Consider the following 18,214-nt stretch of genomic DNA (forward strand, 5'->3'; position numbering starts at 1 on the left):
GATTTCTGTGTAGTGAATTTGGCAGTAATGTCAGAGTTTCTCCAGGCTAGTCTGGGCTTTGCAGTCTCCAGCATTCAGCAGGGAGGGGCTGGAGGGGGTGAATGGCAAGCATGGCTGAAAGGGAGGTGGCCGAGCTGCATAACTCCTAGATGCCCTGTTTCTGATGACCTTAGATTTGTGAGGGATTGCCAGATAGCAGAGAAGGGTCTTGTTTTGCAGTTCTCTTTTGGGCAGGAGTGCAGAATCATCTTGGTGCAAGCAGTTGAGTGTCATCTCCTCCTGTGGGACTGACCCATGGGCTGCTGCACAGGGCTGCTGGAAAAGTACCTCTTGGTAAACAGGAGGGCGGTGTGGGGATGGGTAGGCGTTGGTGCTGAATATAGCAAGGGATTGGAGTGCTGTGGTGGGACAAGCAGCTGCTGCAGTAGCAGAAATAACTGTCCTGGTATTTGGATTTTTCCTTTTTTTTTTTTTGTTTTGGTGGGAGCTCTCAGCTGTTAGCAGGTCACTGGGGAAGAGGGCAGAATATGTTCCTCTAGATAAACAGATCTCAGCATCACATCGGACTCAAAGCTATGCTAGAGCTGGCTGCCTGTGACCCCTGAGCTGTCTGTTCTTAGGGCTCGTCCCCTCTGATGAGCTGCTGTATCATCAGGTCTGCTTTTAAAAGGCTGTGAGGTGGGGTGTTGCTGCAGGAACAGCCTTTCTTTCCTATAAGTGACTGGCCTGGCTGGCCGGCAGCCTTCTGACCCAAATGGCAGTGTCCTGTAGCAGGGTCTGGCTTGCATTTGGTGCTCGCCTCCCTCCCTCTTCGATATGATGTTTCACTGAGCTTGGCAGAAGCTGAAGAGGAGCAGAATGAGGCTGGCAGTTCTTCTGGTGAACAGGCTCCAGCTTAAATATCCTCACAGAAAAGCTCTCCTGTAGTATGTAATTCAGCAGTGGGCTCTTCAGGGACTGCTACCCTTGCTTTCCTTGTGCCTCTCAGTCCCAAGGTGTGGGTCGTCTGCTCCTCCATCAAGCTGGGTCAGTGTTCAGCCCTTCAACTTGGCTGAGGAGGACATGGCACGTGTGTGTATATCTAGTGAAGACCTTTTTCAATAACGGTTTGGTCTTAGCTCTGTATGTTTTTTTGGTAGCTTTACAGAAAGAGACTCCCCTCTTCAGCTTCGTTGGGCCTTTAACTTAAAATGCCCTGGGACTGCATTTTATTCCCCCTGAGTTGCATTGGCTTCATTTTGGCGAGGGTCCTGCAGAACTTTCCACTAGGGTGGGCTGTAATGCTGAATGTGAAGATGTTCCTTTGCTGTCAAAGGAACAACCAAGTGAGTAGTCAAAGCTGGGAAGGTAAAAGGCAGGACCAGGATGCAAGTAACACATGCAGTTGGATGACCCCTGGAGCCTGCTGTTCTCGGCTGCCAGATACAGGGTAGCAGCCTCTCTGGAGGCATGTCAAGGGCTGATATGAACTACAGCTCAGGCTGATGTAAAACTTGCGTGGCATCTGTGCTGTCTGCTAAGGGTGTCCCACGGCAGGTGTGGGCTGGGAGTTGCTGAGAGGTGCTCCCTCACCTTTTTAGGAGTTTTGCAGCATGGAGCAGATAGTTCCTGCCAGTGTGGTGATGTGTTCCCTGTTTGCTAATGCCTGTTTTAAATTAGATGTGAGTAGGGCTTGCTGCCCTCCTGACTCGCTTCTTTTTCTCCTTGTTTTTCAAGATCTGTCACAATATCCTGGTCCTGTGTCTGCGGGAGCTGTTTGAGTTTAGGTACATGCAGACTGACCCAAACTGGTCAAACTTCTTCTATGACCCGCAGTTGCACAAGGTAAGCCCAAGCAGCCGCTGTTCTGCCTGTACAAGAGCTGTTTTTCACCAGCTTTTGATTATTCCCCACTCCCAGAGTGTAAAGAGCCCATACTGAGATTCTCCGATTCCCGTCCTTGAGCCTTGGGCAGGTAGGACGGTGAAGCCTGCCCCTTTGCCACTTGTTCTCACTTGCTCTAGGTGGGAGAGCAGGGCTTCTGTAGCAGTGGCTGCACATCTTTGGCCTTAGATCCAGTCACAGCTGCTTCCTTAGCCTCAAGGTCTGTTTTGAAGCTGGTCAGTGGGAAGTTGTAGCTGGCAGTGCTCTGCTAGGGCACTCCTGAGCCAAGGACTCTTTGAATGCTCTTGTTTTGTGCTGTGCTGAACATATGGGTAGCAATTGCAGATGTCCTGCCTGTTGGTTTGGCTGCCCTCTTGTGCTCTGCAGGTCAGATGGAATTGCTTGTTCATCCCTGAGGTCTGTGTTGCAAAATGCTGGGAAAAGGTTCTGTGCTGCTCTGTCCCCACACAGAAAGCCTGAGCAGAGTTATCAGCTGAGCAGGTGTGACAATGTGAGCACAGGCCATACCTCCTCTGCCATGTACTAGTGCAAATGTTTGTGCTGCTGTCGGGGAATACAGGAGTTAGGGGGAAGCTGAGCTGCAGTGGAAAGGCTCTCCAGCCAGCTAAGCTTCCTGAAGACATCAGGAATCTTCTTAAGGTCAGGCTGTACTTGAGTAGTTGATACTGTAATACAGATGGGCTTGTCCACTTCCAGGTGGCCCTGCTGGACTTTGGAGCAACACGAGGGTTTGATGAGAAGTTCACAGATGTCTACATAGAGGTGAGGACTTGCTCCGTGTCCTAGAGTGCTGCACTAGGGGTCATCTTAGAGTATTTTTGAAATTATGCACATCTCTTAGCTGTATCACTTTGCACTTGAATCCACTTTGGGTACGGAGGGAGGCAGGGCTGGACGCGAGAGAAAAATCTCTGTTCCTGTTTCATCCCTTACCATAGACTTCTGCATGTCTGCTGCAAGCCTCTGGCTATCTGAGTTTGGATGTTTAAATTGCATGACAAACATGGAGAACTGTAATGTTGCTTACTGGGAGACTGGGGCAGCAGGATATATCAGAGCACTCGGAATTCAGTGATGTGGGTTTTAAAATTTTTTTTATATGAAGGTATGCAGGAATTGCTTGTCCTGTTCGCTGTCTCTTCCTGTGATTTCTAGCTTGCTTACAGACTGATAAATTTATGTGCTTCCTTTGTGATGACCATGTTCTGCACTTGCTAAATCAAGCTGCAGGGGCCAGCAGATGTCACCTAAAGCTTCTCACACTTAGCTCTATTAATTTGTTGGGGAGGGGCTGATTGATTTGTGAAGCTTTTTTGATGTTTCTTAAATTCTCTGTGTAGCTATGTGTAGCTTTAGAGAGCCAGAAGCTGTATCTTTTTGCCAGTAGCTCTTAAACTGGCGAAGATGCAGGCCCCTGAAGATGAGAGCAGAGGCAAGGAAGCAAGCGGGCAGCACGTGTACCTGTAGCCTGTGTAGTAGTCCTGTACTTAAAACACTCTTCAGACATCTAGCTCCATTGAAAGTGTTCCTCCTATTCAGGTAATCAAGGCAGCTGCTGACATGGACAGAGAGAGAGTACTGAAGAAGTCCATTGAAATGAAATTCCTCACTGGCTATGAAGTCAAGGTACGGAGCAGAAGGGTCTGCTATTAGTGGTGGCCGCTGATAAGCTTGTTGCGGGTCTGTGGACTTTGCCATATTTCTTGTGGCAAAAGCCAATGTCCTTCTCAAAGCCCTGTTAAGGGTAAGGCAAAAAAGGTTTTTGCTTTTGTTCTCTTACTTCCTTTTCGGGCCGGGTTCAGTAATGATGATACAACTAGCCTCAAAATCGCTTCCTTCTCTTCCCCCAAAAAGACCCTGCAGGTGGTAGACTTCTGGGCCGATGGCCTTCTGGAAGGTTTAGTTGCTTGAAACTGTATTAACCAAACGCTCATCAGTCTTGCTGGGGGCTGGAGGTTAACCTTTGTTGTGGGATAGTAAAGTATTTGTCCTGAGCTGTTGCTGTTAGCACTAGCATTTGTCCTTTTCCTCCCTGGTGATTAAAATGGCTAGTGATGTTACTTATGCCTCTTTCCTTTTGGGCAGGAAATGGAAGATGCCCACTTAAATGCTGTCCTCATCCTGGGAGAGGCTTTTGCATCTGAGGAACCTTTTGATTTCGGCAACCAAAGCACCACTGAAAAGATCCATGGTTTAATCCCAGTCATGCTGAAGCATCGGCTTGTCCCTCCGCCAGAGGAGACCTACTCTCTTCATCGGAAGATGGGGGGTTCTTTCCTTATCTGCACCAAACTGAAGGCCAAAATTCCCTGCAAAAACATGTTCCAAGAGGCGTATAGCAAATATTGGAGCAGTAGGGGCAAGAAGCCAGAGGAGTAGTAAGAATGAACTAAAATGTTGTGTTCTGAGGGCGCAGTTCATCTGAGCCTTGCAGAGAGCGTTCTAGCCTCCCATGCGTTGCACCCCAGCTCTCGATCCTCTTGAGATGCAGCAGCCTGTGCCCTGGAAGCCACGTGTGCGTTTCACATGGAAAAAGCTGTTCTTTCATGCTGTGTCTGTCCTACGCTGACTGCCAGTACAGTCCACGGCTTGCAGGAAACTATCATCTTGAGTGCTTCCGTACTGTTTCAAGGCACCAGCCAACTACCTTGAATGCATTTTTAACATTGTGATGGTGGCTGCATATTGATTGGGTTTTATAACAAGTAGGGGAAGGAAGAGCAGAATTTAATATTGAAACCTGTTTGTAATTCTCCAAAAATCGTTTTTTAAAAAACTTCCCTCTTTCATGCTAAGGTGGAATTCAAGTAGGTCTCATACTGTGAATTAGAGAATGAAATACTAAGGTGTACCCTACCACAGACACATTCAGCACCTCCCTCCCATTTTTGTAAGTCAAGTGGTGGCAGTCTAAGAACCCTCCTGGATTTTACTGACATGGATTTAATGCAAGGGGTGTGTTTGTGTGTGTGTACATAGGATGAAGTTTTATGCTTTCTGCCTCTTTTTGGCTTGCAAGCTAAACATAGGAAACATTTTAAAAATCTGAGAATTGAGTGCCAATGTTTTAAACACACACCTACACTCACACAACCTATCTCAGTTCTGGGAGTCAAATATGTAATCAACAGAGCTATATCTGAGCACAAATAGTGAGATTCTTCACTGTCTGGTAGGCATCAGCTTTCCCGAGGGCGAGTTAGATAAGCTACAACTCTGACACCAATTGCTTGCTGGATTCCTAACTAAGAGCCTAGTCTGTCTGTCTCCCTGTTTTCCTGTAATGCAGAACTTACGGCAAGGCAGACAAACACATAGTGTCTCTCATGAGCATTTCAAGCTTTTGATGAAATGTCACACATTTAAAACCAAACGCACAGTTTTAAACTATTGGAGTCAAGCTAGGAAATTTACTTTCTTAGATTTTTGTACAAAGCCTGTACCTGTACGACTTCCTGGTTTCAATAAAAAAGTGCTTGTGCGGTGGGCCTTCTGCCTGCAGGTTTTTTTCATCTTCTGGTGCGGTAATGAATAGCCAAGTGAACCGTGTCCTGTTCTGTGGGATAAACAGGAGTGGCGCAGAAGGAGATGCTTCCAAGTCTCCTCTTGTTGCAGTAGTTTGCCGAAAGAATTGCTACTACCCTTGTAAAGCCATCTATCTATGGCCTGTTTATTCCTTCATCTTGCCATTGCAGCTGTGCCGCTAGTCCTAACAGTGATGGTGACAAGTTTACCAGGAGGCAGGACATCAGACTGAACATCTGTCTGGCCATGAAAATTGTTTTTGACTTGTTTTCTTGTCTTCCTTTGTTTTAACCACTCTGTTACCAGTCTCCTGGCCATGGGTCTCTGCCTTTCCTCCACTTGTGAAGCGAGTGTGACTGTTGGAGTTGATGCTTACCTGGTGCTAGTAAGGCAGATGTCCTTATCTGGCAAGTGCCAGATATTTAGCAGCAGGCTCAGCTGGTCCTACTCAGTTAACACAGCCCAGAAATGCAGAGGTTGTATGACCTTAAACTTCAGTACATAAGAAATCCTGGCGGCTGACACTTCCAGAGGTAAAGAACAGGTAAGTGAATAAATGGTCCCTCTCAGGAGGGACCTCTGAGAAATAGAAAACAGGTTATTGTATTACCTTTATTGCAAGATCATAAACATTTAAACTGCTTCATTTAAGACTTGGTTGAGAAAGATCCAGTGTTTAATTCCACTAAAAGTACTGGTCAGGTTATTCCTAACCCTTTGAGAGGAGTGAACTCTGCTGTTCAGTGAAGTAATAGTTTTGCATTAAGCTGTTTAACTTTGTACACTGATAGAGTAACTTTCCTTGTCGTTTTGGGTTCTGATAGACATTGGATCTAGACCTTGCTGCTGTAAAAACAGTGGAATTGTTTCAGATGTTAAATGCTTATGTTAAAGATTAAAAAACAAAGTATAAAGAGCTGACAAGGGAATTGGCTTAGGTGAACTTCAGAGCAAAATTTCTGAAACTGAAGATTCAGAGCCAGTATGTTCAGAGAACTTGTAAAGGTGGCAAAATAATATGAAGAGCATTACAGTTCCCTGTTTCCAGTAAGCACAAGTAGGTGAGATTGGTATGCACTCGTTCGCGTGACCACAGATCTTTTGTATACCATGCTGGGGCATGAGTGTTTAACTCTCACAAACATTTCTCTTCCTTTGAGAGACAGCCTGTTAAAGAATAACATCAAGCTGAACAATGGAGTTGTTTTGCATTTGCCTAAAGGGTAGCAACTAGCAGAAAGCAAGATGTTTCTTTGGAGAGCTAATTAGAGCTCTCGGTCCCTAATTCTCCCAGCCTTTTGTGTATGTTCTAAAAGCATTAATAGTTTCTATAGATTTGCCCAGAGAGATTGGTGACCTGTGGAATTGCATGTCAGTGTAACAGCAGTGGAGAAAAGGTGAGCCAGAAAGACTGTGCTCTGGCTTCAACTCAAAGAAGTCATGACATTTTACAGCAAGCAAAAACACTTGATCTCACTACTGCTTGTTCTGTAAAAGCTAGTGCATTTGCTTGAACTACACATGTAGGTTAAGGATATGAACATTTCTCTGCTGCAGCAAGTTTCTAAGTTCTAGAAAAATCCTCTTGCACAAAACTGTTCCACAGGGCAAGGTGGAGGTTAAACCTGCTTCACTGAAGACAGGGATTTGTCCATTCTAAAGAATCAAGATTCAGGCTACATGTGGTAGCAGTGATTTTTTTTTTTTTCTACCTTCTTTCTTTTGTCAACTTGGCTGCTGGATCAAAACAAAAAATGAATGCTGAGGAGCTGAACAGGAAGCCTATCATGCAGTTCAGTTTCTGCTTTTCTAATGTCCAAATCCCTTGACAATAGAAGCCCCATTTCCCAAGACCTTCACAGCTGTGAGGGTGCAACTGTGGAACACTGGAAAATCAGAAATATAGCACTGATTGTAAAAGTCAGAGCGCAGGAAACAGATGGTATTTCACAGAGCTACAGGGGGTAGGAGAGACTTGCAGTGGCCTAAATAGGATCAGCCCCCAGGCTTAAATCCACGTAAGCTAGAGTGGGGGGCTGAGAAAGTAATAGTTTTGACTGAGGGAGAGGGACAGGATCAAATGTTTCTCTGCAGTAAGGTAGCCTGTGCCCTTGTAAGAAGTGGGTAGTGTGCTGACTGTTTCTGGAGGGGGTTGCTGGTTGTTTTTGGTAATGGGAGAATGCCCAGTCTGGCACTGTTGGCAACACAGGATCAGTAACAGCATCGTCCTGTATTCCTACTGCAAGAAAGGGGGTGATGGAAGCACGTAAGCAAAGCTAGGACTTTCACAAACAGGGTAATAAATGAAGAGGAGACAGACAGTTTCTGGTATGAAGAAAATCCTAGGCTGAATTGTGAGGAACTGGTGGATAATGGGAAAGGGTCAGGGCACACACAAAACGTCACAGGTATTCTGAGATGCACTTAAAGATGCACAAAAGTCAATTTGATGCCGGGAGCTCAGAAATAAGTAAGAATTCAGCCTCTAACACTAGAACAGCTGAAACATTTGATGTATAACTAAATGAAAGAGGAACATCAGAAACATTGACTACAACTATTGGCACAGAACAAATGACCTAAGAAAAAGGCTAGGAACACTGTATTTGATGAAGTAAAATATACTGTGGTATAAGGTGGCTTGACTTTGAATCTTCAAAGAGGGGCTGGTGATTTTTTCTGAAAGCTGTTAAGAGAGAAATCCATTTTCTCATATATTCCTTTTCTTTCCACTGTGTATTTGCGCAGATGTGTTACAACATGCTGGTTTTATCTTCAAGAACACTATTATTCCCCTTTCCATTTCCTCCTCAAAACTTAACATGAGGAGGTAGGAAAAAAAGACAGAACCTCTGCATTTCTAACAGTTCCCTGTTTTATTGCAGTACATCAAAGTAGGTTAATATTAAGTGTGTTACCAACATAAAATATTGGTGGGAAGTCATTTTTACATTGTTGACTTTTCCACCTTAAATATTTCTGTGCAAAAGAATCTACATCATTGTTCTGTAGCAGAGAATCTCTTACAATGTCCCCTACAACATTGAGGGCATTAAACAAAATAGTGAGAAGAGGCAAAAAGCAGAATCTTTCCCCCACACGCACACTTGTCAGCTTTTATACTCTAAAACAAAAAAGTGATTACATCTATGCCATGCAAAACTGTACAATAATATTACAATGAAAAACCTAAAAAACATATTTTAAAAATAAATGATATGAAACTGTCATACATAAAAAGGCAGGTATAATTGCTCTGAAATACCAACACTGGTTTGTTTGTGGATTTCTTCCCTGTGGATGAGACTTTCTTAAATGCTGAATGAAAATAGGTCATACTGAGCTGCGGCTGGAATGAAAGAGAAAGTAGAGTTGGAATTTAGACTGGGAAGCCTGCAGCAGAGCAGTTTCTGGGGGTGTTTATCAAATACGGTGTGAACACAAAGCACGTGGAAGGGTGCAGTTTGTGTTAGTGCAGAAAGTTGTCCCATTTCCTCCATGGAACTGACTCCTCTTAACAAAAAAAACCACAGCAGAAGCTACTATGTGCCACTTTGATTCTCAGACTAAGGCTCAGGAGGTATGGGTACTTGCACTGCAATAAATTTTACCCTTAATGTGTTCATTTAAAATTAAACAGCGTGCATAAAATGGGAAAAAAAAAACAAACCCCAAACCAAAAAACCTTCCACCCAAGAGCATGTTTGTCCTGTCATTCATTCAGGGTCTGGCCATGCAAGACAAGATGGTGCCAGAATCTGTTTCTGTGTTAATACTCCAACTGGTTTTGAAAGGCTGACATACTCTGTGAATGAGTTAGGTGCGGTTAAACTACATTTCTCTAAATACACTATGCTTTTTGGACTTTTTTGGTATGACAAGACCTTTAACTTCCCTCTGCCGTGTACCTGAGAATAACACACCTGGCTTGTAATTCTATCAGAATCAAATCAAAAAGATAACATTCCTGACTCAGTTTTGAAACTCGTTTAAATGGGCAAAATACACATTCATAAGAAGCCACAGCAACTAACTGAGAGGAAAAGAAGCAACTACTTCACCACAGCCTCAGGAATGTCTTTTAGAAACCACCAGCTGTCTTCTACAGGTCAAAGGTGGCAAGAGAGAAAAGAGTATTATAACCCTGCTTTTGGGTTTATGAAATGTGTGTGCACATGTGCAGGGGAAAACTATTTACCAAACCTTTTTCATTTTACAACCTGGAATCCTTAGTAGCTGCCTGAATCTGTTCAGATCCTCTGTTGCCATCAAGAGAGACAAAAAAATGCAAAAACCCAAGAACCCATATGTTTAAGTAGTGTCAAAAATGCAAACACCTTCAGTCTCAGCCAAAAGGAAAAAATCAGCTAGATACATACTGTGTACAGAGAACATATGCTACAGTCAAAAATTCAATGGGAGATTTTAAGCTCCCTGAACAAAACACAGCCCTCTAACTGTGAAGCTGAAGCAATGCTACAGTGCAAAGTAGCAAACATCAAACCTTAAGAGACAACTGTCTTCGAGATACCAGTCAAGAGTCTTACAGTTCAAATGACCAAGTTACTTTTCCTAGCCCAATGAGTATTTCAAAAGCTCAGCTACAGTAAGCGTATGTTTTCAGTGTTCATACCAACAAAAAAAGATGAGTGTGGTTTAAAATTGAGTGTATAATCAAATGGTCCCCAAATATATAAAGCTATTCAAGTCCTAGGACAACTTTTCTCTTTTAAAATAAGTGATGTGGTCATTTGCTTTTCAACTGAGAGAACAGTTGCTGTTTCTCTTTTGAACAGATGCGTATAAAAATGCACAGTACCAAACTAATGATTAAATACAGTAATCCTAAAGGAGACTGCCAAGGCTTAGAAACTGTGGCGTACAAACAGTGTAGGCCTGTGGAGCTCTCATCCTCTAGAGCTTAGTTTTATAACACAGCTGACCTACGCTCTGCCTGAAAATGTCAGTTTTTGATACCAATAGGTTGCAGGCACCGTAACAGAGTAAACATAGGGGTTTACTTGATTTAATTGTTTGCTGTATCGTGGCTCTTTGGGTTCCATTTTCAGATAGAGCATTAGCTCAACTGCAAAAAAAAAAAAAAATCCACAAAAAAAGTCCTGTGACCCTCACTCAGGGGACTGTCACGCAGGCTGCTCTATCTTAAATGACTGCTGTTTAAATGCCTTCTCTCAACATCAAAATAAGATTAATGTTTAAATACAACATACAGTAAATACAAAACTAGTCTGCAAAGGCTCTGAAAAGTATGTGGACATGCTTCACCAAAAGGAGGGAATTGTGGGGAAAAAGCAGTGGCTATACTTGAAGCTTTTATACTATGCAGCCTTTAAAAAGAAGCTGATGTGGAATTTCAATAATGCCAATAACGCCCTGCCTATCTGTCCCTCAGAAAGACTGAAAACTTTTCTGGAAGGAATTAATTTCCAGTGCTTAGCTGTTTGCTAAAGCTTTTAATATTAAATGCCAGGCTTGCAAAAGTAGTAGCTTTGAAGCGAAAACAAACAACGCAACCAGCTTGCTGCTCTGAAAAACCCAAACAGGAGAGAGACAGGCTTTTGATATGATGGTTTCTAAAATAATTTCTTGAATTCCTGTCCCAAAATAACATCGAATGAGCTTAAACGGGGACAAGCCTCTTGATTAAGAGTGAAAGAGAAATCTTACCAAGGAGACCCAGCATGATTACATGGATTAGGTGATGTGTGTCTCACTCCCTATTTCACATTTAGATCACACATGGAAATTACTGTACGTGGTTTGAACTTGACTATAACTTCTATTGGGAAGACAGAAACTGGAAAACTCCAAACATCTCTGTGGGTGAAACATTATATACTGCTGACTGCAAGAATATGGAATGGTTTAATAAGAGCCGTAACAAGTGTCTGACACCCACAAAAAACAGTATTCTAAATACAAAAAGCCCTTAGATGTTTGAGTATGGTCATAGTATAAAGCCAGCAACAACACTACTGAGAAGAGAGGCTCATTTGAACACACTCCCAAATGAAAAACACATCTGCCTTGCTAACTAAAAAGAAGAGACATCTTCCTCTTACCATCCACTTGTACATCAGTCTCTCCCTTTATTCTGTTGACTGCGTGACCAGCTTCAGCTTTTTATTTATTTTTGCAACTTCAGTGGTCTGTCTTCCACCGCAATACTTTCTGCCCTCCAACCTGACCTGCTATTGGGACCAAACAGCAGGTGAGCACATAGAAACAACTGCAAATTGCACAAACCCGCAGCCCGGGTAGGAGGGAGAGGAAAACCAACCTTGCCAGCACAGCAGTTGTGGGTGACTAGGCATCTTCGTCTACCACAGTGTGAACAGTGTGAGGTCAGTCTTCAAGGTTCTTTGTTGCTACAGTGACAGCATAGCCAGCCACGGCTAGCTTCGGGCTAAGGGCACTCATTTGGCTGATGTGTATTAGCAACTAGTATTTGGTAACAACAGTAACAGTTTTCTGGTTAGGGATGGTGAAGGAGATGTGGAAGACTGCTCCCTTTTGAGTTAAACCTGGTCAAAGGCTGACCCAGGGAAACAGTTTTCCTGCGGAAACCTGCAATGAACTCCCTTGCTGCCGTAAGGACCTCTACTGTAGCGTGCCGTAAGGTTCCTCAGCTGCACGGCTAGCAGCCACCTGGCTGACTGGTGCCCTCAGTCATCGGGGCAGGGGGCTGCTTTCCAATCATTGTCATTTTTGCAAAGGATGGGGATTAACGCGAAAGAAGGAATTATAGCTTCAGTTATGCTACCACCAGAAGTAAAGAAATGTGAAAGCACTGCAGGGACATCTCCTGGCAGCGCAGCGAGTGCTGCACAAAAAGAACATCTGTCCTGCAAAAGGTTTTAGGCCAGGCCTCCAAGTCTGTATATTACCAAGCATGAAAACAGGGACAACACAAATCTTAAATTAAAGGCTCTCTTAAATAAGCATCCATCTTCTGCTGCATACACAATGCTTTTTTTCTTTGAATATATACATACGTATTTTACTCTAACATCTGCGTATTTATTTAAACTCTGTACTGTAGTAAAATATGCATCATTTTAATCAATAAGGATTTGCTGGCGACAATCAGATTGACATTCAAACGTGGTGGCTGAAAGCTTTTATGTGCCTCTGACATACTGATCGTTCCCCATGCAGGGGAAGGAGTCTCTGTGCTACTTTTGTACAGTACAACGAGCTATTGTATGAAAACAAAATCCCTCTGAATTTTCTCTTGTTGATACTGGTCTGGTCTACTTAAGCTACTTTTTGGGAAGTGGAAGGGGGGTAGGATAAATATGTCTTTAAAAAGGAAGCAGCTGTAACCACAAAAATGAAACCAGCACTAATACAAATCTACGGCATCTGATATTTACCAACACCCGAGCTTTGCTCATTTGCTGCTGTCAAATCTGGGGAAGGGAGGGTGAGGCAGTGCCAAACGGTGCTGAAGATGACCAGCTTTTACCTTCCTCTGTACCCCACTCCCAGATCACTTTCAGACAGGGAATGGGGAGGGTTAGGATGATGAAGGTGAGAACTGGAACAAGTGAAGGGGACAGCCATGGGAACAGCAAACTGCTGTGATGTCAAATCTGAATGCTGAAGCAGTTCATGAGTCCCAACTCACGTGGTCAGAGCTCTCCAGGGAGAGGCTCTTGGTCTTGTGAGGAGAAACCGGACTGGGAGGGCTGCTGAGGTTGGAGCTGTTTGATGCCGTAGAGTGTCTCGGAGAGTCAGAGTCCTGCAGCCCAAAGACACAGAAGAACACCAGTAAGTAACAGGATAGCAAGTTTGAGAGTGACTGAGGGTGTCTGAGCAACGGGTGACTGAATTCAAAGGTCTCCATGTATTTTGCTTGTGTCCAAAAATACTGAGGAATTTTTTTTCGGCTCAGAATTTCCTGGTCTGGGGAGAGTTAAGAGTACACGGTCAGATCACTCTGTTTCAGCAGTCATAACCGATGCTGACAAGGACACAACATCTGTGGGATTCTTACAGTCTGTGTGTTGCCGAGGGCCTCTTACTCAACTGAGTGTACAAATCTGGGTTGCCTGTGAAGTTACAATGGCTCCTGCCTTTTCACAGATTACGATCTGTGATGCCCTTGCACTAAACTGAGGAATTTTTATGGTATGGGCCTCATCACAGCTACCTCTTCTATGTCACTCCCAGGATATTAATTCAAAGCATCCTAATCAAGTTACTTCAGTTGGATCTTCCAGAGTACAGTAGAATGCAACTGTGTCTCAGCTTAAGTTTGGGTTGACAGCTGCCCTCCAGCTTCAACTGAAACAATATATTCAGTGCTGTGAAAAGCCTGTGTGATGTCTAATTTTCTCAATCCTTGGTAAGAAAATGGGCTGGGGAAGTTTTGCAGGCCAACTTCAGATTGAACCCTCCCATGTAAAATATTCTTGGCTGGAGGGACTGAGTTCAGCACTAGGCAGGACTGCAGTTCTATCATAAGGATAGTCTTGTTCTGCACAGAATATAAATTACTAAATCCAGTTTCTGCTCCAAATGAAATTATTATATGATAATTCTTAAATTACCTTGTTAACTCCAGGCACTCTGAGTACAAAATGTCTGCTGTGAAATGGTTGCTAAGATAGCTTAAGAGTCTTTGCAAATAAAGGGCAGAAGAAACATCACCACTTCAAGCTGTGATAGGTCACTATCAAGCTGTTACTTTACTGGGACAGTGTTTTTAGGAGCCTCGCTACCCACGTGTCTCCAGGTAAGGAATGCATGTTAAATACCAGGACCAGAGCTGACACAGTTTGACCGAAGTCTTTTATCAGGATAGCTAGAAATACGGGAAATCCAAATTTCCATTGTCAATGACTCCCAAACTTATAGCCAAACCCATGACAGAATTTAACTTCCTCACCTTTATCAACACACTTAAATTTTCTCCTCTTTCTCCTGTCACTCACCTCTCGGTCATAGTCCCTTGTTGGTGCATCGCTGCCTTGGTCCAGGCCACCAGAGGATAAGGAACCATCTGAGGGCGATGCCATAGGCTGACGCTTTGCTCCGTAGCTACCTCCTGAGAATTCCCTCCGCAAAGCACTGCCGTTTTGTGCAGATGATCCTAAAATATGTGAAGGAATTAAACAGTGTTATAGGTGCCCACTCAAGGTATTAGAAATTTGTTAGCTATTTCTCTGGTTAGTTCTTCTTTCCTCCAGCATGTCCCAAGATGCTCAGCTCATGGCTTGCAGGCTCTGTGGGCTTTTATCTTGTCTGCTGCCAGCTGAAGTTTTTCCTAGGGATACTCTGGTCCCTCCCTTGGCACGTCAGCATTAGCACACTTTACCCAGCACAGACACAGTCACTATGTTCCAACAAAGACAGCAATTGTAAAAACTGCTGTGGTGGCAGCCTAGTTCCAGTGCCCTTTTTCCCAGGCAGTAGGTGGGTTATACTGGCAGGTACAGATGACAGCAGACACGTTTTCTGCAAGCAGTTGGCAATGTGCAAAAAACATGGCATGTGCCACAGGAAGGGAAAAAACCTAGAAAAGCTGGGACACCAGTCTTGCCTCTATTTTCACGTGGTCCATTATTTAGCCACTTGCCTGGTTTCAGCACAGGTCACTGTGCTGACTCTGGCACACAAAGGCAGCATGGCAGCACCAGAAAAGGTGTTTCCAATGCAATGCAATTCTTCCATACCAGCAGCCAGTTTTCCATTGCTTTCTCTTTGCACTAGCAGCAAGAGAGGCATCAAGAGCTCTACACAGTTCAGCAACAAATCTAATAAACGTGGAGCTTGTGTACAACTTGCCACTGATTTAAAACACGTAAGCAGCAGCAAAGTAGTCCCAAGGCTAAGAATGTAATTTTAATTCTAATGTCAGTTTTAAAAAATTGACAAATTACGAATGTGGGACTCTCAAAAGTGCTAGCTGCTTATTCATGTGCTCCTCTGAAAGCAAGATTAAAATACTGTGCTTGCCCCCAATGGGAATACAGTCAGCCATCACTTCTGAAAATCCTGTCTAGTAGCAGTATGGATAGAAGCAAATGCAGGTAGCCATTTCCCTAAAAATCCTTGTGCATAGGCCCCAAAGCAACGCAATTCTGTTTGCTTACGTGCTGCTAACCCGCTGCTTGCGCTCATCGATCGTCCTGGTTCTGTGCGGGATTTTGTGATCGATGGGATACTGACAGAGCCACTGAATACGGTCCGACTTTCCTGAGGCCGAAGATTCTGCAATGCAGACACACACAACGACATGTTCACTTATTCACTGCTGGCTCGACTTTGGATGTTATGAAGGAAGGCCCCAAAAGACAGTCAAACCCCAACCTTACCAGAGCTGAATTATCTGGGCAGCAAGTCAGCAAAATGTGCAAAATAATATTCTGCAGTTTAGTGCAGAGACTGGAAGCACACGCAACGCGATAGTGAAGTGCTGAATTACATGGACATATGCAGACAACTGAAAGAATATGTCTAACAATTCAAGAATTTCCTTGAAAGAACGGTTTGCAAGCCTAATTAAGCTGCTATAGATGTATTCAAGTTATATCGCATATTGCATTCTTTCTGAACACAAGCTTCCAAGGATCTTATTAAAATTTCTCTCTTTGGTGCCATCATTTGTGCCACACGTGTAACTTTATACAATAACCACGTTAATCCCTAATGCCTGCAGAGTTATGAACACATAGTGGATCAATCCGTATTTCAATTACTTATGTAATTCCAAAGGTATTACCAGCATTACTCCAGACCTACACCAGTTGAGCCAAAGTGAGAATGAGCCTCCTGTTTTCAGCCTGCTCAAAGAGGATGACCAAGCACATGCCACTGTTTTTCTACGTATTTTGATTATCTCTCCTGTTTTGCATCCTGAGAGTTCCAGTGTGATTTTCTAAATTGTAAGTTACTGGACCGAAGTGGTCCTTTACTAAAGAAAGAGATAAAAGACAATTTCTCTACTTGGATATGGTAGTTCCTTAAACATAAGTTGTCTTTAAAAGAAGGGGAAAGGGTAATTTGAAATGAGTTCTAGGAGATTTTATTTCTGCTTCTGTTAACTTACAGCTGACCTTAAGGGAAAAGGGTTCTCAGTTTACTTAGTCCATTTCTCTGCATATGAGCTGGCTTCTTAGCCCAGAGGGACTTTCTAATGCACATGCGTCTCATTTCATCTCTGCCTAAATATGAGACTTCATCCTGCTCCTAACATGATTTGCGCTATTAAGTCATTAGCATTTACTAGAATTAGGTTTAGGGAACCTTTACAGATGTAGAATTTGAAAAGAACTGCAGGTAGCTCTGAGCATTACTTTATTTCCACTTTACAAAACAACCCCCCAGTAACTGTTAATTTCTTCCTATTTATATTTAATTATTTCCCCATCCTTGATCTAAGATAAAGTAGCCACACATAAAACAACATTTGCAATTGCAATGCCTTTTTAAGCTAAGACGTTATGGAAATTTCATACCAGAACAAAGATTCCACCCCCTACAAGGGTATTCTCAGAGACCCTCAGATAGTACTCATTTCTCTAACTGCATTTTAAAACGGATAATTAAATAGAGGCTTTGTAAAGAACAGATTTTATGCAATTCAGACTTTATCAGATAATTGTTACCAACTGCTGTCAATCCAGTCTTACAACGATCCTTAGAGTTATTGCTATAAGAGAGACCCCTTTGCTCTTACAGTCAACCTTTGCTTCTCATTCTCCCAGTGGGCTACAAGTGGCTGATTTTTAACATGCAACAAACAAGAAAGAATTAAAATCTCTCCTCCTGTTCCCAGATCTCTCTCAAACACCAACCAAAGAGAATCAGAGACCTTACGAATGAAAAAGGCCTGTTTAATTCTCCCCTCATCCATTGCTGCACTATTCTCAATGAAGATTTATACCTGAAGGTTTAAAAAAGTCTCTTAAATCATTTATGGGATCATACTGCTGTGTCTCTTGCTTACCTTCCCCCCCTTCTTTTTTTTTTTTTTTTTTTTTTTTTTTTTTAATGTGAACAACCAACCTACTTTGGAGTACAAAATACTAAATTTCTGCTCCTGTGTCCTTCCACACGCAATAAACATCCTGAGTTACAGATAGAAGTATAAGCATTCCGGCTGTACATAAACAAGGGAGGCTCCCCTGACAACACACAGAGGAACTAATGGGCTAAGGAATGAGTTACTGCTGGGTTTTGAGAAACAAAGGAAATTCAAGTGCAGCACCATGCAGACCTGTGCACTGAGGGTAGTACACTGGAGTTGCAAGGAAGGTCTTTTGTACTTGAACCTACAATAGTTTATTTCGCAAAGAGAACAATTATGTTTAATGGTAAGGCATTAACCTCCTTAACAGTGACTGAGCAGACAGCACAGAGGCATCAGGGGAAGGAGGAAATGGGTGAGTGTGTGAAAAAAGAGTCATTTATTTTAACAGTGTATTCTAATGATGTTTAGTTTCATGACCTCAGTTTGCAAAGTCCATGTAATTCCTTGTAGAAAGTTTCTCCACAAAGCAAGTCTTTCATTGTTCTTTGTTGTAAAAATAAAATAAGCACACGTCAGAGACCCTGGCATTTTGGACCAAAACCCCTGGAAGTGATATGCACATGATGCAGAAAGGGGATTCAAACAAAAATAAATGGCAGTTATTAGCGGTAGTTACAAAGCAGCAAAACGCAGCAAGTTAAAAACAAATGAAAATAAAAGAAATAAAAAAAGAAACCTGAGCTTGCTTTACTTAGAGACAAAAACCCCTCATTTAGAGCAACAAATCAAATCCTAGCAGGAAAA

The 18,214-nt window shown here is 43.0% G+C and overlaps 2 protein-coding genes across 4 annotated transcripts in view; one reads left to right on the forward strand and one right to left on the reverse strand.

The window, feature by feature from the left end:
• ADCK3 (aarF domain containing kinase 3) overlaps nt 1-5,371 on the forward strand; it is a 35,580-nt gene extending 30,209 nt beyond the window's left edge. The window contains exons 11-14 of the mRNA XM_009881800.1: nt 1,717-1,824; nt 2,581-2,646; nt 3,424-3,510; nt 3,970-5,371. Of these exons, the coding sequence (XP_009880102.1) occupies nt 1,717-1,824; nt 2,581-2,646; nt 3,424-3,510; nt 3,970-4,263 (555 nt within the window). The 3' untranslated portion in view covers nt 4,264-5,371. The remainder of the gene's footprint in view (nt 1-1,716; nt 1,825-2,580; nt 2,647-3,423; nt 3,511-3,969) is intronic.
• Nucleotides 5,372-12,428: 7,057 nt separating this feature from the next.
• CDC42BPA (CDC42 binding protein kinase alpha (DMPK-like)) overlaps nt 12,429-18,214 on the reverse strand; it is a 188,274-nt gene continuing 182,488 nt past the window's right edge. For all 3 annotated transcript variants that reach the window (XM_009881824.1, XM_009881817.1, XM_009881810.1), the window contains 3 exons: nt 15,531-15,648; nt 14,370-14,527; nt 12,429-13,174 (listed from right to left, as the gene is read on the reverse strand). In XM_009881824.1, the coding sequence (XP_009880126.1) occupies nt 13,043-13,174; nt 14,370-14,527; nt 15,531-15,648 (408 nt within the window). In that variant the 3' untranslated portion in view covers nt 12,429-13,042. The remainder of the gene's footprint in view (nt 13,175-14,369; nt 14,528-15,530; nt 15,649-18,214) is intronic.

The sequence above is a fragment of the Charadrius vociferus genome, unplaced genomic scaffold (assembly GCF_000708025.1).
Source record: "Charadrius vociferus isolate BGI_N301 unplaced genomic scaffold, ASM70802v2 scaffold610, whole genome shotgun sequence".
Classification (NCBI taxonomy): domain Eukaryota; kingdom Metazoa; phylum Chordata; class Aves; order Charadriiformes; family Charadriidae; genus Charadrius; species Charadrius vociferus.